At 50.0% G+C, this 27480-nt stretch overlaps 1 protein-coding gene across 3 annotated transcripts; it reads right to left on the minus strand.

Annotated features, from left to right (window-relative positions):
• Positions 1 to 64: 64 nt before the first annotated feature.
• RBIS (ribosomal biogenesis factor) lies at positions 65 to 22729 on the minus strand. Of its 3 annotated transcripts, XR_013277682.1 has the most exons (5): positions 22593 to 22728; positions 7782 to 7901; positions 7584 to 7697; positions 742 to 871; positions 65 to 164 (listed from the first exon to the last, which is right to left on the minus strand). XR_013277682.1 is itself a non-coding variant. In XM_077492959.1 (4 exons), the coding sequence occupies exons 2-4, from the start codon at positions 7893 to 7895 to the stop codon at positions 96 to 98; spliced, it is 297 nt and encodes a 98-aa protein (XP_077349085.1). In that variant the 5' UTR covers positions 7896 to 7901; positions 22593 to 22728; the 3' UTR covers positions 65 to 95. The 3 variants fall into 3 exon arrangements, 2 of the variants coding, with proteins under 2 accessions (XP_077349085.1, XP_077349086.1); XM_077492959.1 differs by lacking the exon at positions 742 to 871; XM_077492960.1 differs by lacking the exons at positions 65 to 164; positions 742 to 871 and adding an exon at positions 1014 to 3610 and having other exon boundaries at positions 22593 to 22729.
• Between the last annotated feature and the right edge of the window lie 4751 nt (positions 22730 to 27480).

Below are 27480 nucleotides of genomic sequence, written 5' to 3' on the forward strand. Positions count from 1 at the left end.
TAATGTTAATTTTCTGATCCTTGTAACTTTTTTTTTTTTTTAATAAACATGTACAGACACTACAAAGGTTTTAACTGATTTAATATAAAATAGGGCTATAGCTGTGAAAGTAGATCTGCAGCATTGTCAACATCTGCGGGGGCTTCTGGTGTTGGCTTGGAAATCTAGAAAGAATAAACACAGAAATTCAGTTCTTGGTGTGTACAGGTTAATGAACTATGCAAAAAAAAAATGATCTACATTTTATGCAAGCTTCAATCTGTCACAAGTACCCTCATAAATAATTTGCTTCCCTAAAAACAAGCAGTGGGTGATTGTGAAACAACACTAACAAATAACACGGGGGCTCCAAAAGAGGGACATGCACATGATCTTCTCTGGAAACTGCTGTAAAGGGTATGTCCATTTGCTATAGGTTTGAGACTGGGTTCACACTTGATTTGCATGCGGCTGACAGCAGGGGCCCGGTGCATCCCTGTTCTGTTTCAGGGACAAAGCGGGCTGAAACTGGGCCAAAGATGCACAAGACTCCTGTGCAGTTTGTTCCACACCGGAGATGTAAACCAGCTCTGAGAGCCGGTCACAATCTCCTGTCATGCGAATTGGATGTGGAAATCCACATAAGTGTGAACCCAGCCTTAATTCAAGGTGGGGGGGGTTGTCTTCTCTCGACGAAGGTCGCCTAGGGATTCATCATGCTCTTATAAGATGAGATGGTCTTCACACACATCTCCAACCTACCTTCACATGGAAATGACGAATCGATTTGCGTTTGAGGATTTATTGTGTGTTTTTAATCAAAGTGCTGGCATAGACAGGTCTTGTAGATCCCCGCTTCCTCCATAAAGGGTACTTGTCACATACAATATTGCTGTCACAAGAAATGGGTATGTTACAAAAAAAAATTGGGCTATGTATGTTTTTTTGCATTAAAATTCAACGTGGTCTTTTTACCAAGAAATTGTAAAAAAAAAACTGCACAAATGCTGTTGCATAAAAAAAAAAAATTTCAAAACCAATCATTTTTTCTAGGGTCTCTGCTTTTAAAAAAAATATTAGGGGTTTTAAGTAATTTTCTAATAAAACCCCCAAAAAACACTTACATGTAAACAAAGTAGTCCCCCCACAGAGCCAGTCACTTGTACTGTATGCCACACAATGCTGGGGATTTTATGCTTGAGGACTCTAAGAAATATCAGCGTGTGAGGCAGAATGTACAGGGATGCAGAGTAGTCGCTAAGGCATTCACCCACTATACACACAGATTTCATAGAGAACTGTTTTTCTTTGTGCCCTTGCAGAAAAACGCACGTTTCTGCACCATGGCATGAACAAAGCCTAAAAATGTATGCCTAGAAAAGCCACCTGGGCTGTTTCATTCTTCTCTACTGGGGTAGCAGCACATGCTTATTCTGGGCTGGTGAGTAATGCTGACTCTTGTTTTACTGGTCTCTCATATTCTAGAGTTTTGCTCTGGTCAAGAAGCAGTAGTGATCCTAACAGTGGTTAAACAAAAAATGAATATAAACCTATGTATGTATTTTTGACTTGGGGCTAACTTACACTTCAAAATATTGCTTCGGACACACTGTTAAAGCTCTCTGAACGCCAGTCAAACCCCTGTCACTAAATAAAATGGTTAGCTTACAGTCCTGTTTACGCTTTGCTTGGTGCTTCAAGTGAGCTTTGCCATAAACTTCTATGGAGGCTTTAAACACTTTGAAGCATCACTAAAGCTACATGGGGTATCCTTTTTGAAGCAAAAGCAAGGTGTAAACAGAACTATAAGCTAACCATTTTATTTGGTGACATGAGTTTTGACTAGGGCTCGGAGAGCTTTAACCACTATGCATCTGCACTATACCCGAAAGACTGCTACAGCACCCAGTTGCCAGGAGGGCGGCAACGGCGCGCATCGGGGGAAATTCTGTGTTGCACACAGCCAATCACAGTGGCCATTTAGCACTCGATCTGAGTGTCCAATGAAAGATGATCTCATATGTAAACTGAGATCATCTCTCATTGCTGGCGCTCCCTCCTCACACACAGACCGCGTCTGAGAAGGGAGAGCTACCTGCTGCAGTGTGAGTGGGAGAAAAAAAAAAGTGACAGGTACTGTAGTATTAGTGTCACGTGTCATCAGTGCCACATGTGACTGTCCTGGTGCTCCAGAGCCTTCAAAAGTGTAATAGGTAGTCAACAAGTTAGATGTGTAATTTATGCTCCTAGAACATGTGACGGTGCTCCCTGCATGTTGGGCCTCTAAGTGGCTAGGCTGTGAAAGTCCCACACCTAGTATTGTAATACTCAGCAGAATGTATTTTGGGGTGATATTTGTGGTATACACATGCCATGTGAGAAATGACCTATTACAATTTTGTAGAGGGAGAATCTTCATTTTGCAATGAATTGTGGGACAAATATGACATCAAAAACCTCACCATGCATCTTACTAAATACATTGGAATGTCTACTTTCACAAAAGTTCATTTGGGGGGTATTTGTACTTTCCTGGCTTGTTTGGGCACCAGTACATCAGGTGTGATAATTTTTTTTTTTTTTGATTTGAACCACAGCTTGTAGGCTCTCTAACTTTCACAAAGACCAAATGGTGGATATTAATTTGGGTTATTTTTACCAAAGATATGTAGCAGTATAAATTGTGGCCAAAATGTATGACGTGAAATGAATAATTTGCAAAATTTTATCCCAAGCTAATTGTTGGTCTTTTTTTCATTTAGAGCGCAAAAAATAAAACGCGTGATCAAATAACACCAAATGAAAAAAACATTCTTATGGGTACAGTGTTACATGACTGAGTAATTGTCAAAGTGTGAGAGCACTGAAATCTGAAAATTGGTCTGCTCACGGGGGAGGGAGGGGGTGGTGGTTTAAGTGCCCAGTAGGCAAGTGGTTAACAAAGCCTGTACGAAGCCTTTTTTTTTTTTTTTTTTTCTTTTTTGCAGAAAGTGTAAACTAGCCATCACTCTGTGTTGAAGCTGAAGCAAGTGTAAATGAGCCGTTAACGTACTTTCTATTGCTCTCTGCCTCCTCCAAATCCTTTTTTATGACAGTTTTCATTCTCCATGGTCCCACAATTGGTAAGAATGTACAGTGGGTAAAAAGTATTGCACATGTCGCCATTTTTCTACATAATGTATTTCAAAAGGTGCTACTGGCATGAAAAATCCCCCACATGTCGTTAACAACCCATCCATCGAAAAGTAAGCTCAGAAATGAAGTTATATGTAATAAAATGGAATGGCACAAAGTATTGAACACGCTACTTGAAGTTTATTTAATACTTTGTACAAAATCCTTTGTCAATGACAGCTTCAAGATGCCTCCTGAATGGAGAAACTAGTTGCATGCGTTGCTCAGGTGTGATTTTGGCCCATTCTTCCACAGTCTTCAAAGCTTGAAGTTTCTGTGGGCATCTTCTATGAACTCTGATCTTTCCAAAGATTTTCTATTGGATTCAAGTCAGGTGATTGCCTGAGCCATTCTACCAGCTTCATTTTCTTTCTTTGAAACCAACTGAGTTTCCTTGGCTCTGTGTTTGGGGTCATTGTCTTGCTGAAATGTTCACCCTTGTTTCATCTTCATCATCCTGGTAGATGGCAGCAGATTTTTTTTAAATCAAGAATGTTCTGGTACAGTTTTCCATAAATCCTTCAAAAATATGAATTTTGCCAGTACTGTGTGTTGATAAAACAGCCCCACACCATGATGTTCCCACCTCCCAAACTTCACTGTTTGGTATGGGTGTGTTTTTGGGTGATGTGCATTGCCGTTTGACCTCCAATCATGGTGTGTATATGGCTTTCAGTTTTGGCTCGGCTCAGCCAAAACAAGAATCGAGATTCTCGCAATCTAAAATTTTTTTTACCATATAGAAAAAAAAAAAGCTTTTTATTAAAGTATTGGTGTACAGTCGGCCCAGGGTCCCTGGATGCAGGAAGAATCCTGCTTTACTATCACTGATTTTAACGGCATGGCTTTTAAAATCCAGGTGCTAAGGGACCGAGGACTGTCGGCTTCGGTAATCTCGACTATACTGAGGGCGCAGAAGTCCTCTTCTTGGAAGATTTATTATCGTACGTGAAAGGCCTACATCTCCATGTGTGAGGAGATGGGGTGGCATCCACGTACATATTCAGTTTCCAGGATCCTGCTGTTTTTTGCAGCGAGGAGTAGATCAGAAACTTGAATTAAGCACCATTAAGGGGCAAATTTACGGTGAGTACAAAAAAAACTTTTGTGAGCTTTTCAGTTTTTTTTTTTTTGTAGAATTCTTTAGAGGGGTGTGTCCTATGCCTACATACTTTTGCTAATATACAGTGGGGGGGACGTAAAGTATTCAGACCAACTTAAATTTTTCACTCTGTTATATTACAGCCATTTGCTAAAATCACTGAAGTTCATTTTTTTTTTTCCCCCTCAATGTACACACAGCACCCCATATTGACAGAAAAACACAGTTTTTCAGATATTAGAAAAACTGAAATCACATGGTCCTAACTATTCAGACCCTTTGCTCTGTATTTAGTAGAAGCACCCTTTTGATCTAATACAGCCATGAGTCTTTTTGGGGAAGAAGCAACAAGTTTTTCACACCTGGATTTGGGGGATCCTCTGCCATTCCTCCTTGCAGATCCTCTCCAGTTCTGTCAGGTTGGATGGAAAGCATTGGTGGACAGACGTTTTTAGGTCTCTCCCGAGATGCCCAATTGGGTTTAAGTCAGGGCTCTGGCTGGGCCATTCAAGAAAAGTCAAGGAGTTGTTGTGAAGCCACTCCTTTGTTATTTTAGCTGTGTGCTTAGGGCCATTATCTTGTTGGAAGGTAAACCTTCGGCCCAGTCTGGGGTCCTGAGCACTCTGGAGAAGGTTTTTGTCCAGGATATCCCTGTACGTTATCTTTCCCTCGATTGCAACCAGTCATCCTGTCCCTGCAACTGAAAACGCCCCCACAGCATGATGCTGCCACCACCATGCTTCACTGTTGGGGCTGTATTGGACAGATGATGAGCAGTGCCTGGTTTTCTCCACACATACCACTTAGAATTAAGGCCAAAAAGTTCTATCTTGGTCTTGTCAGACCAGAGAATCTTATTCTCACCATCTTGGAATCCTTCAGGTGTTTTTTTTTTTATAGCATACGCCATGCGGGCTTTCATGCGTCTTGCACTGAGGAGAGGCTTCCGTTGGGCCACTCTGCCATAAAGCCCCGACTGGTGGAGGGCTGCAGCGATGGTTGACTTTCTACAACTTTCTCCCAACTGCATCTCTGGAGCTGAGCCACAGTGATCTATGGGTTCTTCTTTACCTCTCTCACCAAGGCTCTTCTCCCCCGATAGCTCAGTTTGGCCGGACGGCCAGCTCTAGGAAGGGTTCTAGTCGTCCAAAACGTCTTCCATTGAAGGATTATGGAGGCCACTGTGCTCATAGGAACCTTAAGTGCAGCAGCCATTTTTTTGTAACCTTGCCACAATGCTGTCTGAGCTCTTTAGGCAGTTCCTTTCGACCTCATGATTGTCATTTGCTCTGACATGCAGCTGTAAGGTCTTACATAGACAGGTGTGTGGCTTTCCTAATCAAGTCCAATCAATATAATCAAACACAGCTGGACTCCAAGGTATAGAACCATCTCAAGGATGATCAGAAGAAATGGACAGCACCTGAGTTAAATGAGTGTCAGAGCTGGTTCACACAGGGGCAACCCGGGATCCGACTTCAGGTCACGCTGTTGAGAAAATCAATGGTAGTGGATGGAGCAGTCTTAATGTAGACTACAGCAGTCACTCCGACTTCAAAAAAGGTTCCTGTATGGCTTCAATCTGACTTGTACCCATTGATTTTAATGGAAGTCGCCTTCAAGTCGGATCTCCATCTATTTTGAAGCGACAATGTCGCCTCTCTAATATTAAAAACCAGCATGGGTTCCCCCTCCAAGGGCAAACCAGGCCCTTAGGTCTGGTATGGATTTTAAGGGGAACCCCCCCTACGCCCAAAAAAAATTTTTTTTTTTTTTTTAATATGGCGTGGGGGTCCCCCCAAAATCCATACCAGACCCTTATGTGAGCATGCAGGCCGGTCAGGAAAGGGGTGGGGGTGAGCGAGCGCCCACCCACTCCTCTCTCCCCCCCCCCCCCCCCCCCCCCCGTACCAGGCCACATGCCCTCCACATGGGAGGGTGGGTGCTTTGGAGAAAGAGGCGCCCTGCGGGCCCCCCATAGTACCCCTACCCATTGACCTGGGGGAAAAAAAGTGTCAAAAAAAAAACACACTACAGGTTTTTAAAGTAATTTATTAATCAGCTCCGGGGGTCTTCTTTCGACTTCTCCGCTATGTTCGGCCTCCTCTCGCCGGCTCCTCCGCTATCATCTTCCAGCTCTTTTGCTAGCGGTGGCCTGGGCTTCTGCGTCGTCTTCTTCCCTCTTTTCTTCCTGCGATGTTGACACGATGCTCTCTCCCGTAATGCCGTGTGCAGCCACTTATATAGGTATGGGGTGAGGTCACCCGGTGACCCTGCCCCTTATGACGTCAAGTCACAGGGCATGCTGAGACAAGTGGCTTCACACCACTCACACAGAATTACAGCGGGAGAGAGCGTTGTGTCAACATCGCAGGAAGACGAAGTTGCAGAAGCCTGGGCCACCGCTAGCAAAAGCGCTATCTTCTTACAGCTGAGGAGACGTCAGAAGAACGGGAGAAGAGGCCGAACAGAGCAGAGAAGTCGGAATAAGCTGATTAATAAATTACTTTAAAAACCTGTAGTGTTTTTTTTTTCCCCCTCAGATGAATGGGTAGGGGTACGACGTACTTCATACTCGTTCACATAGGGTGGGGGGCCGATGGCCAGGGTTGTCGGAAAGAGACCCTTGTCCGCATCAACATGGGGACAAGGTGCTTTGGGGTGGGGGCCGCAGGGAGCGCCCCACCCTCCCATGTTGAGGGCATGCGGCCTGGTACGGTTTGGGTTGTTGAAGGAGAGAGAGATGCTCACTTGTCCCCACCCCCCTTTCCTGACCGGCGGGGATGCGTGCTGTCTGGCATGGATTTTTCGGCATGGGGGGGGGGTTCCCCTTAAAGTCCATACCAGACCTAAGGGCCTGGTATGCCCCTGGAGGGGGGAACCCATGCTGGTTTTTAATTTAAAATTTGGAGTGGAGACCCCCTTTTGAGAGCTGATTATTCTGTGATCGGCCATGGCCAAAGTTGCCTGGCGTGACTTTAAGTCGCACTGTTATTCATACTTAAAATCATTTAAGTTCAAGGAGTTGCAATATAACAGAGTCAAAAATGTAAGGGGGGTCTGAATACTTTACGCCCTCACTGTATGTGCCCATCACAAAAAGTTGTGGGGTGTGTAATGGGCATAATAATTCCAAACAGATGCAAGTGTGCATGTGTGTAACAGAGTTCAACGACCCCCATAATGTTTCATAGGAGGATCATTAGTAATAGAATGCAAAGATAAATGCATTTTATTCACAATTAGTTACCTGCATAAAACCTGGACCTAATGGGTGTCCACAAATTTCTTGTGTCATTCAATTCACCATAAAACATGCTTTTCTTACCTGGCTTGGCTTTGCTTTTGATTCAGACATCTTTTTCAGCTGGGCAACATCTTTGTGCAGCTCTGTGAAAGCTTTGTTGACTTTGCTCACTTTGTCATTATTGGAGACGTTGAGCTAATAAAGAAATATATACAAATATATAGAATTGTTTCATAATACCAGCAATATCCAGATAAAAATAGAAAAAAAAACACCTACTTTCTTTAGTGTGGACTTTACTGGTTTGGCTTTGTTTTTGGCTTTTATACTTCGACTGTTTGCGACATGAAATACATTATTTTGTTTCTGTCCTTTTCCTTTGCTTTTGGCCATTGTTTACTAGGAAAGAAAAAAAAAGTATTGAGGAACAAGAACAAATGTGCTCACTTCTTTGAAGAATTATTTGCATCCTAGGACCCATCCACGTGGCTGCAGAGGGCCGTACACCGTCAAGAGATGCATACTAGAGCTGCCACGACGCGTCGACGTAATCGACTACGTTGACTAAGAAAATACGTCGACGTGCGTGCAGGGCGTCGATGCATTACAGTGGGGGCAGTGCTTGGCATTTACCGCTCCCCCTCCGTGCCGCCGTCCCCCTCTCTTCTCCCCCTCCGTGCCGCCGTCCCCCTCTCTTCTCCCCCTCCATGCCGCCGTCCCTAGGGGTGCAACGGATCGTCACCGATCCGTGCTCACATGCCGCGCTCCGCGGAGCGCTCCGCGGTCTCGGCCTTAGGAGAGGCCGCGGCTTCGGCCTAGCTCCGAAGCGGCGGCCATCTTTCTACACCCAGGTGTTTACAATGTGATCGCTCTGATGGAGCGATCACTTGTAAACAAACCGGCGTCATGACACGCCGGTTTCTCTCTCCCCTCTCTGTACTGATCTGTGCAGTGGAGGGGAGAGGTCGGATGGATGCAGCCATCCCTCCATACCCTGCCAATGCAATACTCTGCTCTGCCATGCCATACTCTACTCTGCCCTGCCATGCCATACTCTACTCTGCCCTGCCCTGCCATACTCTACTCTGCCCTGCCCTGCCATACTCTACTCTGCCATACTCTACCCTGCCCTGCCCTGCCCTGCCATACTCTACTCTGCCCTGCCATGCCATACTCTACTCTGCCCTGCCATGCCATACTCTACTCTGCCCTGCCCTGCCATACTCTACTCTGCCCTGCCCTGCCATACTCTACTCTGCCCTGCCATACTCTACTCTGCCCTGCCCTGCCATACTCTACTCTGCCCTGCCATACTCTACTCTACTCTGCCCTGCCATACTCTACTCTGCCCTGCCATACTCTACTCTGCCCTGCCATACTCTACTCTGCCATACTCTACCCTGCCCTGCCATGCCATACTCTACTCTGCCCTGCCATGCCATACTCTACTCTGCCCTGCCATGCCATACTCTACTCTGCCCTGCCCTGCCCTGCCATACTCTGCCCTGCCCTGCCATACTCTACTCTGCCCTGCCATACTCTACTCTGCCCTGCCATACTCTACTCTGCCCTGCCATACTCTACTCTGCCCTGCCATACTCTACTCTGCCCTGCCATACTCTACTCTGCCCTGCCATACTCTACTCTGCCCTGCCATACTCTACTCTGCCCTGCCATACTCTACTCTGCCCTGCCATACTCTACCCTGCCCTGCCCTGCCCTGGCATGCCATACTCTACTCTGCCCTGCCCTACTCTACTCTGCCCTGCCCTACTCTACTCTGCCCTGCCCTGCCATACTCTACTCTGCCCTGCCCTGCCATACTCTACTCTGCCCTGCCCTGCCCTACTCTACTCTGCCCTGCCATACTCTACTCTGCCCTGCCCTGCCATACTCTACTCTGCCCTGCCCTGCCATACTCTACTCTGCCCTGCCATACTCTACTCTGCCCTGCCCTGCCATACTCTACTCTGCCCTGCCATACTCTACTCTGCCCTGCCATGCTCTACTCTGCCCTGCCATACTCTACCCTGCCCTGCCCTGCCCTGGCATGCCATACTCTACTCTACTCTACTCTGCCCTGCCATACTCTACTCTGCCCTGCCATACTCTACTCTGCCCTGCCATACTCTACTCTGCCCTGCCATACTCTACTCTGCCCTGCCATGCCATGCTCTACTCTGCCCTGCCATGCTCTACTCTACTCTGCCCTGCCATACTCTACTCTACTCTGCTCTGCCCTGCCCTGCCATACTCTACTCTGCCCTGCCCTGGCATGCCATACTCTACTCTGCCCTGCCATACTCTGCCCTGCCCTGCCATACTCTGCTCTGCCTTGCCATACTCTGCTCTGCCTTGCCATACTCTGCTCTGCCTTGCCATACTCTGCTCTGCCTTGCCATACTCTGCTCTGCCTTGCCATACTCTGCTCTGCCTTGCCATACTCTGCTCTGCCCTGCCATACTCTGCTCTGCCCTGCCATACTCTGCTCTGCCCTGCCATACTCTGCTCTGCCCTGCCATACTCTGCTCTGCCCTGCCATACTCTGCTCTGCCCTGCCCTGCCATACTCTGCTCTGCCCTGCCATGCCATACTCTGCTCTGCCCTGCCATGCCATACTCTGCTCTGCCATGCCATACTCTGCTCTGCCCTGCCATGCCATACTCTGCTCTGCCCTGCCATGCCATACTCTGCTCTGCCCTGCCATGCCATACTCTGCTCTGCCCTGCCATGCCATACTCTGCTCTGCCCTGCCATGCCATACTCTGCTCTGCCCTGCCATGCCATACTCTGCTCTGCCCTGCCATGCCATACTCTGCTCTGCCCTGCCATGCCATGCCATACTCTGCTCTGCCCTGCCCTGCCATACTCTGCTCTGCCCTGCCCTACCATGCCATACTCTACTCTACTCTGCTCTGCCCTGCCCTACCATGCCATACTCTACTCTACTCTGCTCTGCTCTGCCCTACCATGCCATACTCTACTCTGCCCTGCCATACTCTACTCTGCCCTGCCCTGCCATACTCTACTCTGCCCTGCCATACTCTACTCTGCCCTGCCATACTCTACTCTGCCCTGCCCTGCCATACTCTACTCTGCCATGCCATACTCTACTCTGCCCTGCCATGCCATACTCTACTCTGCCCTGCCCTGCCATACTCTACTCTGCCCTGCCATGCCATACTCTACTCTGCCCTGCCATGCCATACTCTACTCTGCCCTGCCATGCCATACTCTACTCTGCCCTGCCATGCCATACTCTACTCTGCCCTGCCATGCCATACTCTACTCTGCCCTGCCATGCCATACTCTACTCTGCCCTGCCATGCCATACTCTACTCTGCCCTGCCATACTCTACTCTGCCCTGCTCTGCCCTGCCATACTCTACTCTGCCCTGCCATACTCTACTCTGCCCTGCCATACTCTACTCTACTCTGCCCTGCCATACTCTGCCCTGCCATGCCATACTCTGCCCTGCCATACTCTGCCCTGCCCTGCCATACTCTGCCCTGCCATGCCATACTCTGCCCTGCCATGCCATACTCTGCCCTGCCCTGCCATACTCTGCCCTGCCCTGCCCTGCCATACTCTGCTCTGCCCTGCCATGCCATACTCTGCTCTGCCCTGCCATGCCATACTCTGCTCTGCCCTGCCATGCCATACTCTGCTCTGCCCTGCCATGCCATACTCTGCCCTGCCCTGCCATACTCTGCTCTGCCCTGCCATGCCATACTCTGCTCTGCCCTGCCATACTCTGCTCTGCCCTGCCCTGCCATACTCTGCCCTGCCCTGCCCTGCCCTGCCCTGCCATACTCTGCTCTGCTCTGCCCTACCATGCCATACTCTACTCTGCTCTGCCTTGCCATACTCTACTCTACTCTGCTCTGCTCTGCCCTGCCATGCCATACTCTGCTCTGCCCTGCCATGCCATACTCTGCTCTGCCATGCCATACTCTGCTCTACCCTGCCCTGCCATACTCTACTCTACTCTGCCCTGCCATGCCATACTCTGCCCTGCCATGCCATACTCTGCCCTGCCATGCCATACTCTGCCCTGCCATGCCATACTCTGCCCTGCCATGCCATACTCTGCCCTGCCATGCCATACTCTGCCCTGCCATGCCATACTCTGCCCTGCCATGCCATACTCTGCCCTGCCATGCCATACTCTGCCCTGCCATGCCATACTCTGCCCTGCCCTGCCATGCCATACTCTGCCCTGCCCTGCCATGCCATACTCTGCCCTGCCCTGCCATGCCATACTCTGCCCTGCCCTGCCATGCCATACTCTGCCCTGCCCTGCCATGCCATACTCTGCCCTGCCCTGCCATGCCATACTCTGCCCTGCCCTGCCATGCCATACTCTGCCCTGCCCTGCCATGCCATACTCTGCCCTGCCCTGCCATGCCATACTCTGCCCTGCCCTGCCATGCCATACTCTGCCCTGCCCTGCCATGCCATACTCTGCCCTGCCCTGCCATGCCATACTCTGCCCTGCCCTGCCATGCCATACTCTGCCCTGCCCTGCCATGCCATACTCTGCCCTGCCCTGCCATGCTCTGCCCTGCCCTGCCATGCCATGCTCTGCCCTGCCCTGCCATGCCATGCTCTGCCCTGCCCTGCCATGCCATGCTCTGCCCTGCCCTGCCATGCCATGCTCTGCCCTGCCCTGCCATGCCATGCTCTGCCCTGCCCTGCCATACTCTGCTCTGCCCTGCCATGCCATACTCTGCTCTGCCCTGCCATGCCATACTCTGCTCTGCCCTGCCATGCCATACTCTGCTCTGCCCTGCCATGCCATACTCTGCTCTGCCCTGCCCTGCCATGCTCTGCCCTGCCATGCCATGCCATGCTCTGCCCTGCCATGCCATACTCTGCTCTGCCCTGCCATGCCATACTCTGCTCTGCCCTGCCATGCCATACTCTGCTCTGCCCTGCCATGCCATACTCTGCTCTGCCCTGCCATGCCATACTCTGCTCTGCCCTGCCATGCCATACTCTGCTCTGCCCTGCCCTGCCATACTCTGCTCTGCCCTGCCCTGCCATACTCTGCTCTGCCCTGCCCTGCCATACTCTGCTCTGCCCTGCCCTGCCATACTCTGCTCTGCCCTGCCCTGCCATACTCTGCTCTGCCCTGCCCTGCCATACTCTGCTCTGCCCTGCCCTGCCATACTCTGCTCTGCCCTGCCATGCCATACTCTGCTCTGCCCTGCCATGCCATACTCTGCTCTGCCCTGCCATGCCATACTCTGCTCTGCCCTGCCATGCCATACTCTGCTCTGCCCTGCCATGCCATACTCTGCTCTGCCCTGCCATGCCATACTCTGCTCTGCCCTGCCATGCCCTGCCATGCCATGCTCTGCCCTGCCATGCCATGCTCTGCTCTGCCCTGCCATGCCATGCTCTGCCCTGCCATGCCATGCCATGCTCTGCCCTGCCATGCCATACTCTGCTCTGCCCTGCCATGCCATACTCTGCTCTGCCCTGCCATGCCATACTCTGCTCTGCCCTGCCATGCCATACTCTGCTCTGCCCTGCCATGCCATACTCTGCCCTGCCATGCCATACTCTGCTCTGCCCTGCCATGCCATACTCTGCTCTGCCCTGCCATGCCATACTCTGCTCTGCCCTGCCCTGCCATACTCTGCTCTGCCCTGCCATGCCATACTCTGCTCTGCCCTGCCATGCCATACTCTGCTCTGCTCTGCCCTGCCATGCCATGCTCTGCCCTGCCATGCCATGCTCTGCTCTGCCCTGCCATGCCATGCTCTGCCCTGCCATGCCATGCCATGCTCTGCCCTGCCATGCCATACTCTGCTCTGCCCTGCCATGCCATACTCTGCTCTGCCCTGCCATGCCATACTCTGCTCTGCCCTGCCATGCCATACTCTGCTCTGCCCTGCCATGCCATACTCTGCTCTGCCCTGCCATGCCATACTCTGCCCTGCCATGCCATACTCTGCTCTGCCCTGCCATGCCATACTCTGCTCTGCCCTGCCATGCCATACTCTGCCCTGCCCTGCCATGCCATACTCTGCCCTGCCCTGCCATGCCATACTCTGCCCTGCCCTGCCATACTCTGCTCTGCCCTGCCATGCCATACTCTGCTCTGCCCTGCCATGCCATACTCTGCTCTGCCCTGCCATGCCATACTCTGCTCTGCCCTGCCATGCCATACTCTGCTCTGCCATGCCATACTCTGCTCTGCCCTGCCATGCCATGCTCTGCCCTGCCATGCTCTGCCCTGCCCTGCCATGCCATACTCTGCCCTGCCCTGCCATACTCTGCTCTGCCCTGCCATGCCATACTCTGCTCTGCCCTGCCATGCCATACTCTGCTCTGCCCTGCCCTGCCATACTCTGCTCTGCCCTGCCCTGCCATACTCTGCTCTGCCCTGCCATGCCATACTCTGCTCTGCCCTGCCATGCCATACTCTGCTCTGCCATGCCATGCTCTGCCCTGCCATGCTCTGCCCTGCCATGCTCTGCCCTGCCCTGCCATACTCTGCCCTGCCCTGCCATACTCTGCCCTGCCCTGCCATACTCTGCCCTGCCCTGCCATACTCTGCCCTGCCCTGCCATACTCTGCCCTGCCCTGCCATACTCTGCCCTGCCCTGCCATGCCATGCTCTACTCTGCTCTGCCCTGCCCTGCCATACTCTACCCTGCCATACTCTGCCCTGCCCTGCCATACTCTGCCCTGCCCTGCCATACTCTGCCCTGCCCTGCCATGCCATACTCTGCTCTGCCCTGCCATGCCATACTCTGCTCTGCCCTGCCATGCCATACTCTGCTCTGCCCTGCCATGCCATACTCTGCTCTGCCCTGCCATGCCATACTCTGCTCTGCCCTGCCATGCCATACTCTGCTCTGCCCTGCCATGCCATACTCTGCTCTGCCCTGCCCTACCATGCCATACTCTGCTCTGCTCTGCCCTGCCATGCCATACTCTACTCTGCTCTGCCCTGCCATACTCTGCCCTGCCCTGCCATACTCTGCCCTGCCCTGCCATACTCTGCCCTGCCCTGCCATACTCTGCCCTGCCCTGCCATACTCTGCCCTGCCCTGCCATACTCTGCCCTGCCCTGCCATACTCTGCCCTGCCCTGCCATACTCTGCCCTGCCCTGCCATACTCTGCCCTGCCCTGCCATACTCTGCCCTGCCATGCCATGCTCTACTCTGCCCTGCCCTGCCATACTCTGCCCTGCCCTGCCATACTCTGCCCTGCCCTGCCATACTCTGCCCTGCCCTGCCATACTCTGCCCTGCCCTGCCATACTCTGCCCTGCCCTGCCATACTCTGCCCTGCCATACTCTGCCCTGCCCTGCCATACTCTGCCCTGCCATGCCATGCTCTACTCTGCTCTGCCCTGCCCTACTCTGCCCTGCCCTGCCATACTCTGCCCTGCCCTACCATACTCTGCCCTGCCCTGCCATACTCTGCCCTGCCCTGCCATACTCTGCCCTGCCCTGCCATACTCTGCCCTGCCCTGCCATACTCTGCCCTGCCCTGCCATACTCTGCCCTGCCATGCCATACTCTGCTCTGCCCTGCCATGCCATACTCTGCTCTGCCCTGCCATACTCTGCTCTGCCCTGCCCTGCCATACTCTGCTCTGCCCTGCCCTGCCATACTCTGCTCTGCCCTGCCCTGCCATACTCTGCCCTGCCCTGCCATACTCTGCTCTGCCCTGCCCTGCCATACTCTGCTCTGCCCTGCCCTGCCATACTCTGCTCTGCCCTGCCCTGCCATACTCTGCTCTGCTCTGCCCTGCCATGCCATACTCTGCTCTGCTCTGCCCTGCCCTGCCATACTCTGCTCTGCCCTGCCCTGCCATACTCTGCTCTGCCCTGCCCTGCCATACTCTGCTCTGCCCTGCCCTGCCATACTCTGCTCTGCCCTGCCCTGCCATACTCTGCTCTGCCCTGCCCTGCCATACTCTGCTCTACCCTGCCCTGCCATACTCTACCCTGCCATACTCTGCTCTGCCCTGCCATACTCTGCCCTGCCATACTCTGCCCTGCCCTGCCATACTCTGCCCTGCCCTGCCATACTCTGCCCTGCCCTGCCATGCCATACTCTGCCCTGCCATACTCTGCCCTGCCATGCCATGCCATACTCTGCCCTGCCATGCCATACTCTGCTCTGCCCTGCCCTGCCATACTCTGCCCTGCCCTGCCATACTCTGCCCTGCCCTGCCATACTCTGCCCTGCCCTGCCATACTCTGCCCTGCCCTGCCATACTCTGCCCTGCCCTGCCATACTCTGCCCTGCCCTGCCATACTCTGCCCTGCCCTGCCATGCCATACTCTGCCCTGCCATGCCATACTCTGCTCTGCCATGCCATGCTCTGCCCTGCCATGCCATACTCTGCCCTGCCCTGCCATGCCATACTCTGCCCTGCCCTGCCATGCCATACTCTGCCCTGCCCTGCCATGCTCTGCCCTGCCATGCCATGCTCTGCCCTGCCATGCCATGCTCTGCCCTGCTCTACTCTACTCTACTCTGCCCTGCCCTACTCTACTCTGCCCTGCCCTGCCCTACCCTACTCTACTCTACTCTACTCTACTCTGCCCTGCCCTGCCCTGCCATACTCTACTCTACTCTGCCCTGCCATACTCTACTCTACTCTGCCCTGCTCTGCCATACTCTACTTTACTCTGCCCTGCCCTGCCATACTCTACTCTGCCCTGCCATACTCTGCCCTGCCATACTCTGCCCTGCCATACTCTGCCCTGCCATACTCTGCCCTGCCATACTCTGCCCTGCCATACTCTGCCCTGCCATACTCTGCCCTGCCATACTCTGCCCTGCCCTGCCATACTCTGCCCTGCCATACTCTACTCTACTCTGCCCTGCCCTACTCTACTCTGCTCTGCCCTGCCATACTCTACTCTACTCTGCTCTGCCCTGCCATACTCTACTCTGCCCTGCCATACTCTACTCTGCCCTGCCATACTCTACTCTGCCCTGCCATACTCTACTCTGCCCTGCCATACTCTACTCTGCCCTGCCATACTCTACTCTACTCTGCCCTGCCCTACTCTGCCCTGCCATACTCTACTCTACTCTGCCCTGCCATACTCTGCCCTGCCATACTCTGCCCTGCCATACTCTGCCCTGCCATACTCTGCCCTGCCATACTCTGCCCTGCCATACTCTGCCCTGCCATACTCTGCCCTGCCATACTCTGCCCTGCCATGCCATACTCTACTCTGCCATGCCATACTCTACTCTGCCATGCCATGCCATACTCTACTCTGCCATGCCATGCCATACTCTACTCTGCCATGCCATGCCATACTCTACTCTGCCATGCCATACTCTACTCTGCCATGCTCTGCCCTGCCATGCCATGCTCTGCCCTGCCATGCCATACTCTGCCCTGCCCTGCCATGCTCTGCCCTGCCATGCTCTGCCCTGCCATGCCATGCTCTGCCATGCCATGCTCTGCCATGCCATGCTCTGCCATGCCCTGCCATGCCATGCTCTGCCCTGCCCTGCCATGCTCTGCCCTGCCATACTCTGCCCTGCCATACTCTGCCCTGCCCTGCCCTGCCATGCCCTGCCCTGCCATGCTCTGCCCTGCCATGCTCTGCCCTGCCCTGCCATGCTCTGCCCTGCCATGCTCTGCCCTGCCATGCTCTGCCCTGCCATGCTCTGCCATGCCCTGCCATGCTCTGCCCTGCCATGCTCTGCCCTGCCATGCTCTGCCCTGCCATGCCATGCCATGCTCTGCTCTGCCATGCCATGCCATGCTCTGCCATGCTCTGCCCTGCCCTGCTCTGCCATGCCATACTCTGCACTGCCCTGCCATACTCTGCACTGCCCTGCCATGCCATACTCTGCCCTGCCCTGCCATACTCTGCCCTGCCCTGCAATGCATAGCTAATCAAAAAAAAAAAAACACTAGATTCATTAAAAAATAAAAATAAAAAAAATAATCGGATAGTCGTTGACTAATCGAAGAAATAATCGATAGATTAGTCGACAGACGAATTAATTGTTAGTTGCAGCTCTAATGCATACATTTCTGCACCTAGCGGTACAAGTGTTGCATACAGAGGGCGGCAGCAGCCTGTGCAAAACATGAGAAAGCTGCACCAGTTAGCTGGTAACGTCACATCTGCGCATTTACATGTGTATGGGAACACGTGAACAGCTATCGATGCTTACACAGCCACAGCCTGTCCTTGACATGTACCTGTCACTTCTGGAGGCAGAAATGTGTTTGTTTTTATTTTTTTTAAACTTAGGACTCACATGAACACAAAGTTATCTAATGTACCATGAGCATGGGTCCACACTGATGTGATGCGGGAAACGCAGTGAATCCTGCCCATTGCCCGCACCACAATCGCACAGCATTTATGCGATCTGCTGCGGGTGTCAATGTTAGATTAACAACACCCCGAAACAGCTTGCAAAATGCTGTTGTCATTTCCAGAATCACATCGGTGTGAGCACCCATGCAATGCGATTTCAGGTGCGGAATAAAGGGTCCTGCACTATTTTTGGTGCGGATGCAATTTGAGCAATACAAAATGGATGTCTCAAACTGTACCTCAAAGACATTGCATGTGATGTGCACAGAAATGTGGTGCGATTCCTGTACATTGCGGGACACTGCATGTGATTCGCACAAGCCTCAACCTGGGCTAAAGCAACATGCTTGTTTGTTTTCCAATCAGAAAGATATTGGAAAAGGTCATCTCTGTATTATTATTATTGGTACTTTGCATTTTAGGAAATGTTTGTTAGCCCCCTTTCACACTGGTGTGTGCTTTTCTAGGGTGAAAAAAAGTACATGCAAACTATTCAACATTTAAATCCTATGTAACTGTTCACACTGTGCTTTGAAGTCATGCATCTTTGTTGCAGTTTTTTTTTTTTTTTTTTAAAGTGCATCAGAAGGCACCTTTCATTGTAAGTCAATGGCATTGCATAAAAAAAGGCACATCAGTGTGAAACGGCCCTGAAACAGTGGGTGCACACAAGCATCTGTAAGGCCTCTTTCACATGGGAGGCCAAGGTGAGGCAGTAGAAACAGAGCTGAGCCATGGTTTGGTTGCCCACCTAAAGTGTGAAATACAGCCGGAGGAGGTTGTTCACATTCCACACCTGCAAATTTAATGCGACATGCCAGGGCGACAGATGACTGCGCCGCAATTTTTCATAAGAGGTCAGCAGTTGCAGCCTATGTATTTCAAAGATTCCTTGCAGGGCACTATACAGCAGAGCTCAGACTAGGCGAGGGAGTTATTTCAGCGGGTTATGCTGTAGTGCACATTTAAAGTGAAATTGCAGCTATATACCGGACTAGTCTTCAAGTGGTTTTAAAGGGTTAATGTTGTTCACCTCAATGCACTCTATGGGGGAGGGACAAGACTTGTATGCTGGACCACACAAGGTGAGGCTTGAAGTGCACACAAGGCGTGTCTGCATGTCACATAGGAGCTGGAGACAGAACACTGCTTTTCTGTTTGCTACTTGAATCTGGTATGTGCTGTGCCCAGTAATAAAGAGGGTGTCTGTATGTGTGAGAAAGTGAATAGGTTACATAAAGGAGATAATCTGTAGGAGGGATATTCTGGACAGTGGCATTAACTGACCTTCCCACTGAAAGTAAAAGACTGGGGGAAAGGATGATTTACTTAAAGTGGAGTTCCGCTTAAAAAAATAAAAATAAATAAATAATAAAGTCAGCAGCTACAAATACTGCAGCTGCTGACTTTTAATAATCGGACACTTACCTGTCCCAGGGTCCAGCGATGCGGGGGAATGACGCTCCGCTTGTCTCTCCCTCCTCTCTGCGGCGTCGCCATTGTAACTGTGGGTGCCCAGCTGTGACCTCACAAACGGGTGGTCATGCGCAAGATGCACGGCGCACCATGACTGGACCGGGCAATCGCCTGGGACCTGTGACGTGTCCCAGATGATTGCTGAGAGGGAGGGGGGAGAGGTGCGCTGGGAAGAAGTGAGAGCTGGACCCCCCCAAAAAAAAATTAAATGCCAAACGCGGCATGTCAGGGGGCCACCGTCCCTTAAATCAGAAGTTCTATTTTTGGGTGGAACTCCGCTTTAAACGTGAGAGTGCAATGGTAGCCAACTTCTAACTTCAGTTTGTTCAATTAAGCTTTGCCAAAAAAAAAAAAAATGAAAGCGGATTGGTTTCGATGTGGAGATTTTGCACACTCCAGTTTTAGTAAATCAACCCCTGTGAGTGGATGCCTTTGCAGATATGTGAGGTCTGACATGTTATGTGTTGTAGTCTTGATGCTCATTTGAGGATATGATTATGTTGGCAGCTGCAGACAGGATTTATTGCATTTGTACATTGTGGGATCTATGGACTAATGGGGATCTGGTAGTGGATCCAGCAGAAGAGGATCTTAGGGAAGGTAATGTGACTACACATAAATCTTAATAAGGATCTGACAGCTCATAGAGAAGAGCTGGTGACTACACGTGAAGTCGTTATAAAGGGGTTTTTTTGTTCTTAAAATAAACATGTTCTACCCACCTGCTCTGTACAATGGAAATAAACAGAGCGACCCCAAACCTCCACTTCTAGGGTCCCCAGCTAGCACTCTAGGTTCCTCCTCTTCTGTGTCTGCTACCCTACCAAGCCACTTGCTATGGGGGTAGACGTTCACAGTTGCTCCTGATACAGGCTGTGTGCATCCATACACAGACGCACAGCTAAGCCCCACACACTCATTATTTGATTGACAACGGCTCCGGCTGCAGCCTCTCTGTCCTGTGCATGCAGGGAGAGAGCTGGATCAAGTGAAGGCTCAGGTAGGTATTTAAGGGGGTGAGGGGGCAATACTGCTACTGGGTCTTTTTTTACCTTAATGCAGGGAACGCATTAAGATAAAAACATCTTTGCTTAAGGTCATACTAAAGTGTTTTTTGGAGTGGAGGCCATACTTAGGCCAACAATATTGCACAGAAAGCACTGTCTTCTGCTCCTCCTGGAGTCCCCCACTGGCGCTGTCGCCTCCTTGCTCCAACTGCCCGCTTAGCAAGCTATGTGCTAAGGAGGCACTGATGCATGCATGCTTCTGACCCAAGCAGTGTGTATCCATAGACACACAGAGAGCTGGTAAGCCATGCCCCCGCTCCCTCCTTACAGGACTGTACTGGCAGCAGCAGGAGTCTATGACTGCTTCCCGTGAAAGCAGAAAGTAAAGGGAGCAGTGCTGGACCCAGGTAAGTATTCAGGGATTTTTTTTGGGGGGGGGGGGGGGAATAGGACAGAATTGTGGGGTATATTTTACCTAATGCAGAGAATGCATTAACCTCTTCCCACCAATAAATTATGGAGTCTCTCTGTGGGTGGGCTTTAATGCAGAGAGGCCACATATATGTGGGCCTACGTAAACACAAAACTGCGTCGAGAGCGTGCACCCTCCCAGCACAGTCACCATCGGGGACCAGGAAGTTCCCAACACATACTTGCAATCGGGAGCTTTCCGATCATGTGACAGCCAATCATAGCAGTCATTTGACCCAAATGCCCACCGCCACCTCCCCACCCTTTGAGAACTTCTAGATGGTGGAAGTGGGCATTCAGGTCATGTGACTGCTGTCATTAGCTGCCACACTGATCAGGATCGGCAAGCTCCTGATCGCAAGGACAGGGGTTAAAAGGATTGTAAACCCTCAAGGTTTTTCACCTTAATTATTTTTATGCATTAAAAGCAGAGGTCTGCCCCCAACTGCAAAAATTAAAAACCTGCAGCTGCTGACTTTTACTAATCGGACACTTACCTGCCCTGGAGCCCAGCACTGCAGCCGATTTTTCCATCAGCTGTCGGGTGCATGCCACCTATATTGTGAGTAACAGAACCTGGCAGCGAAGCCTTACGGCTTCACGTTGGAAACCCTACTGCACATGCGCAATGTTTTGCCCCCTCTCTTCTACTGGCCCGGCAGCAAGGGAAGGAGGAGGGAGCCCGTGAGGCTACGTCAATACCCACGGCTGAGGCTCCCGGAAGTGGGAACAGGATACCTGTGAAAGACTGAGTCCTGCTGTCTGTGTCAATAGACGCAGCAACAGGACACGGAAGCCCACCTGCATGAGTGCCCTGAGGGAGAACGGCTCTCCAACAGGGCACTCAAGAAGAGGAGGAGCCAGGAGTGCCACTGAGGGATCCCAGAAGAGGAGGATTGGGGCCACTCTGTGCAAAACCAATTACACAGAGGAGGTAAGTATGACATTTTTGGTATTAAAAAAAAGAGAAGCTTTAGATATCCTTTAAGGAAAAAATTTTGAACCACTTTAACAAAGATCTGCAGCTGATCACGCAGCACATGCACATTGATCTGAATGGGGATCTGCCAGTGGATCCAGCATCAGGGAAGGTAGGGGGACTATATATAGATCTGAGTGGGGATCTGCCAGTGGATCCAGGGAAGGTAGGGGGATTATATATAGATCTGAGTGGGGATCTGGTAGTGGATCCAGAGAAGGTAGGGGGGGGGGGGGGGCTATATATAGATCTGAGTGGGGATCTGGCAGTGGATCCAGGGAAGGTAGGGGAGCTATATATAGATCTGAGTGGGGATCTGGCAGTGGATCCAGGGAAGGTAGGGGGACTATATATAGATCTGAGTGGGGATCTGGCAGTGGATCCAGGGAAGGTAGGGGGACTATATATAGATCTGAGTGGGGATCTGGTAGTGGGTCTATATATAGATCTGGTAGTGGGTCCAGAGAAGGTAGGGGGGCTATATATAGATCTGAGTGGGGATCTGGTAGTGGGGCTATATATAGATCTGAGTGGGGATCTGGCATCGGGGAAGCTATGGGGACTACACACGAATCGTTTACTCTCAATACAGAGTCTCTCAGCTTCTATGTACCAAGCCTGAACATACAGAGAATCGGAAGGACCACTCCAGCCGATCGTCACTGAACATGCACAGCCTCCCCCCTATATATAGGAGAGGTCCCATGCCCGGACATTACAGGCTGCTCCTGGTTCTCTGCATTATCCAGCCAGGCTGTACTAGACGTACCGCCCCTTCGGCCTGTAACCCCCTCCACATGCGGCCACCCTCCCCAATGTAAACACACATTACCTTCCTCTAGCATGTGGACTGAGCGGAGCCGGAAGCCGGGTAACATAGAGAGGGAGGACGGGCAGCGGCGCTCTGTACACCTCCCTGGTCTCGGTGGTGGTGGGAGGAGTGGAGAGTAGATGATGGATGTGTGCAGTCTTATCTCTCCATCACTGCTTGTTACAGACATTTCTGGCAGTAAAGTGAAAATTGAGTACTGTCCGTGATACTTTATACGGCTACATACATACGGCTACAATCACATTAAGTATAGCAGTAAAGTGAAACTTAATGTCTGTTTATCACAAACAATGTAATTACAGGTCATCTTATACAAAGGGGGTGATTTAAAAAGGTGTTTGCGGCACATTCCAGTGGAGTTGATGTAGTCGGAGACCTTGCGTCACATTTATATAAACCCGCCGCATTTCCATTGTTAGTACTGATATGTGCAACACATTCATGTAGTTCTTCCGTCTCATTCATACGGGTGCTGAGGCCTGTAGTCTGTGATTGGGCCCTGTGTTTGTGCAGCTCGAGCTGCCAGGCGCTGCGTTGCAGGCAGTTAATATGAGGCCTCATTCACATGGGTGTATCTTTGTGTATACCCATGTGAGGACCACCTTTGCGTACATAAGATGTACACGTGCTCCGTGCAGGCAGCCCCATTCATTTCTGTGGGGAAGCACAGTGGCTACATGGACACATGTGCTGCCCACAATTTGACAGTGCGTCCGTGTGCATTCCGGGGACATGCACCTGCATGGCTGTTGAATGGTAGCAGCAGATGTGTCCAGGAAGCCACTGCTTCCCCATAGAAATGAATAGGGCTGCCTGTACTTTTTGTGCAGGTGACGATCACTGATGACATGTAGGTCTCCTGCAGACCTGTCAGTGTATCAGCTACCTTGTACAAAGAAGCCATTACATGCTGACATAAAGAGAGAATGAACTACCACAGTGCCATAGTAGTTCACTGAAAACTACAAGCCAACAGCCACAAAGGCTTCCGGTCCTTGTAGTTTTCTATTCACAGAGGACTGTGAATCAGTGACGTGGCTAGGTGGGCAGGACCCCACTCGCCCACATTTTTTTAAAATTGTGACAGCTAGCAGGGAAGTAGAAGATTCCGGCTAGCTCTCAGATCAGGGAAGTGCGGGGGCCAGTCCATTTATAACATGTTACACCCTGAATATAGTAACATGTTACGAAAGGTGAACTTATCCTTTAATCATTGCAGCATACAGGATCATTGTGAGCAGGCAGGGACACGTGTTTACCTTAGATTGTAAGCTCCTTGAGGGTAGGGATTGATGTGAATACAATAAATATGCAAAGTGTGACATAAATTGACGGTGCTATATAAGTACCATAAATAAATAAATAAATAATTGCAGAATATAAATTGCATGTCTCCTCTACAATAAAACGCCTGCCTGTTCACCGTGTATCATAGCAGAAATTTAGTTCCACTTTAACTATCTGCATTCAGCACCTGGTGTATCAAGCTGCATAAACATAAGGCCCATATACAGACTACAGGCCTCAGCACTCATGTGAATGAGACCCTATTTGCAACTCTTTTACTGTATAGCTTTATTGCAACACATTCATAGAGAAATGCTACCATATCTTTGATAAAGGAAATGAAAATAAATAAGACTTCTTCCATGTTGGAGAATTTTGTGTCACTCATGTAATTATTGTGCGATATCTTCTGCGGCAATATTTGTGGTCTCGTTCACACAGTCCAAAATGTCCTCTTTACTATGGTGTCCAATAACAGCACTGGATTGCAGCACTGTGCACTGAAGAAAAGTACCACTTGCAATCTTTTTTTCAGCAGGTTGTACGGCAAATTACCAAACAACCATGCCACTGTTTGAATAGAACTTTATAAAAAGAATAGCCCGGAGAAAAGACATATAAATGGAGGGCTATGCATGAATGGGTTAACAGAGAGCATAAAAATGTAAGGTGGAAGATGATTGGTAGTCTGGGAAGGGGAGGAGTCGGCAGGGGGAGAAGAGCAAGTACACCCCTCCCTAGCGTCAGTGTGAGCGGAGGTGAAAGCGTCCCACCCTCCCTCCCTAGAATAGGTTGATTATATGTTAACATGTATTCCTTTACAGATGTCTTGGATGGGATGTCGTGGCAGATGGCGGGTGTTGGTCGTTGCCGGTGAAGGAAGATACCCCTCCCAAGAAAAGGTGAATGCAGGACCCATCGGGGGTATGGGCCCGTTGGTGGTATTCCATCTAACAGTGGTTTAGATGGAATTTGGTGAAAGGGTGCACTGCGGTCAGTGGTTTGGTTGTCTCCGAGCTAGCATGTCAGCTGGAGGCCTAGTTTACTGTTGAAAGGTACCGCAGTGCATGGCGAGGATCGTTATGTTATTGGTGGGGGGGGGGGGGGGGGATGTCCTGCGTGGACCAACGTGATCAGATGACGTTGTAACAGATGTTTGTTTATTATATGTTAATTTAATGAATTTTGTTAATAAAGGGGCTGTTATGGCCAATAATGACTCCAGGAAGGTGTGGTCTCCCTTAATGGGTTGGAACGTATGGAGTAGGGTGGCTGGGTTAGCAGAGGTATTCAACATCTATTACTATGTTATATCTGATACTTTAGTGATGTCCCTGGGTTATTGCTATAAAGTTCAGACAAAAAAAAAAGTAAACAGCCCAGTGCGCTGGGACTGTTTACTCCCAGCTCACACCAGTGGCCATGTGATCCGTGCTGATTTCTAGTATGAACATGCCCTAAAGTTCCTCTGGAAGTGATATTTTACACATTTTCATTAGGCTACATTCACACGGTGGGTTAGCCATTGTGCAAATCCCAGTGCCCAGAATCGAAGTGCCCAGAATCGACTGATTCCTGGAGCTGGGGTTGACAGGTGTGTGTGGATAGCTGCACCCAACAAGCTCATACACTGCAGTGACAGGCTATCAGCAGCCGCAGAAGTTTGTGCCTGTTCACATGCACTTTCTGCACACAGCTGTCAATCCCAGCCGCAGCAATCAGTATATTCTTGCCATTATGCTTTGCACCATGGCTAAACACCTGTGCAAATGCAACCTCCTGGTAGACATGATGAGCTTATCGGACCATTGCCTGGTACATACGATGAGCTTATGGGAACCACCGGCGCCACCGGACGGAAACCCACAGCTTAAGAGGACCGTTTCTCCCCGGGAGCCCTGTGATGTCCCCCACAAACTTCTCTTCCACGTAAACGTGATGTGCCTGAACTATTCCAACAGAGAGTGAGTCTATTACTTTATGAATAAATACCTGTGATCTGAAATACTGCACTTAGGTTGGCGCTGTTTTTTGTCTTCTGTTTGTATAGATTATCTATAGTAGTTGTCAAATTACTAGCTATAGGATGCCTCAAGTGCAATCCCTGATATCACCAAAGGCCTCTACGCCATATTTTTATTAAATGTAATGCTGCAGAAAGCTGTCAAAGACTGCAGATATAATACAAGAGATGGTCAGAGACTGCAGACATGGTATAGCAAATGGGCAGAGACTGCAGACATGATACAAGAGACAGTTAGAGACTGCAATCATAATACAGGAGATGGGCAGAAACTGCAGACATGATTTAGGAGATGACCAGAGACTGCAGACGTGATACAAGAGAAGGTTAGAGATTGCAGACGTGATACAAGAGATGGTCAGAGACTGCAGACATGATACAAGATATGGTCAGAGACTGCAGATGTGATACAAGAGAGGGTCAGATATAAGGCTTTGCACAGAACAAAGCCAATTTTTCCCAGCACACTGACCAGCTAGTCAGCAATAAAAGCCCACCCCAACTTATTAAAGTTTAATAAAAAAATTAAGGCTCCCCTACCTTCATGTATATATATATATATATATATATATATATATATATTATTATATAATATATATTATTATTTTATCTAGTCTTTTATTTTCTATTCTATTCTGTTTTACGCTATTCTTTTTTTATTCTATTCTGTTTTCCTATATTCTATTTTTGCCATAATTTGAATTGAGGAAGACGGCTATATTCTTCCTATTTTATTCTGTTCTATTTTTTTTATTGTATTCTTATTGGTTCTTTTCTTTTCTACTCTGATTGGGTGGGGAGGCCATGAGGGGAGAGCTTGGCTGAGCTTGAGGAAGAAGAGGAGAGGGTGGACATGAAGTGGAAGAGGAGGAAAGGGGACTATTGGAAGGGGAGAAGAGAAAGGATGGGAGGGATACAGAGGATGTAGAAGAGATAGAAAAAGAGGAAGAAGGAGAGGCTGATTGTAAAGAAGAGGAGAGGGGACTTTGGGGGGGGGGGGGTTGTTTGGGTAGATAGGATGGGATGGAAACAGAGGAAATAGGAGACATAGAAAAATAGGAAGAAGGAGAGCAGTTCTGCGGGGCTACTCGGCGACCCCACATGACTCCACATATAACCCACCAAACATTGAAAGGCAAATTAAAATAGAAAAACACAAAACCATAATAATATATGATGATAAAACAATAATGTAACCTTAAATTATATTTTAATAATGATATTAATGTTTCAGCAGTAATGGTGATACAGATTTCCCAGAAATGTGGCACCCCCTGAGTTCCATTACAGAAAGCAACCAAAATGTCTGAAACAACAAGCAAGGGCTAAATCTATGTAAATTTTTTTATTTTTGGGTTACTAGCTGCTGGTGAGCCCAATTATCGACCAATGTACTGGAGGAGACAACCTTATTTGGGTTGGTAGTGATGGGTAAGGGTAACTGAGACTTGGTGATGACACAAAAAGATAAGAAACTCAGCTTGTAATTGAACTCACCAGTAGCCACCAAAAACTGAGACTCTCAATGCGGATGGAGCTGGCCTAAATCCATCCAAAGAACGGTACAATAATATATAA

Source organism: Lithobates pipiens, unplaced genomic scaffold, assembly GCF_037356315.1.
Source record: "Lithobates pipiens isolate NorthernLeopardFrog02 unplaced genomic scaffold, aLitPip1_a1.2 Scaffold_19, whole genome shotgun sequence".
Lineage (NCBI taxonomy): Eukaryota > Metazoa > Chordata > Amphibia > Anura > Ranidae > Lithobates > Lithobates pipiens.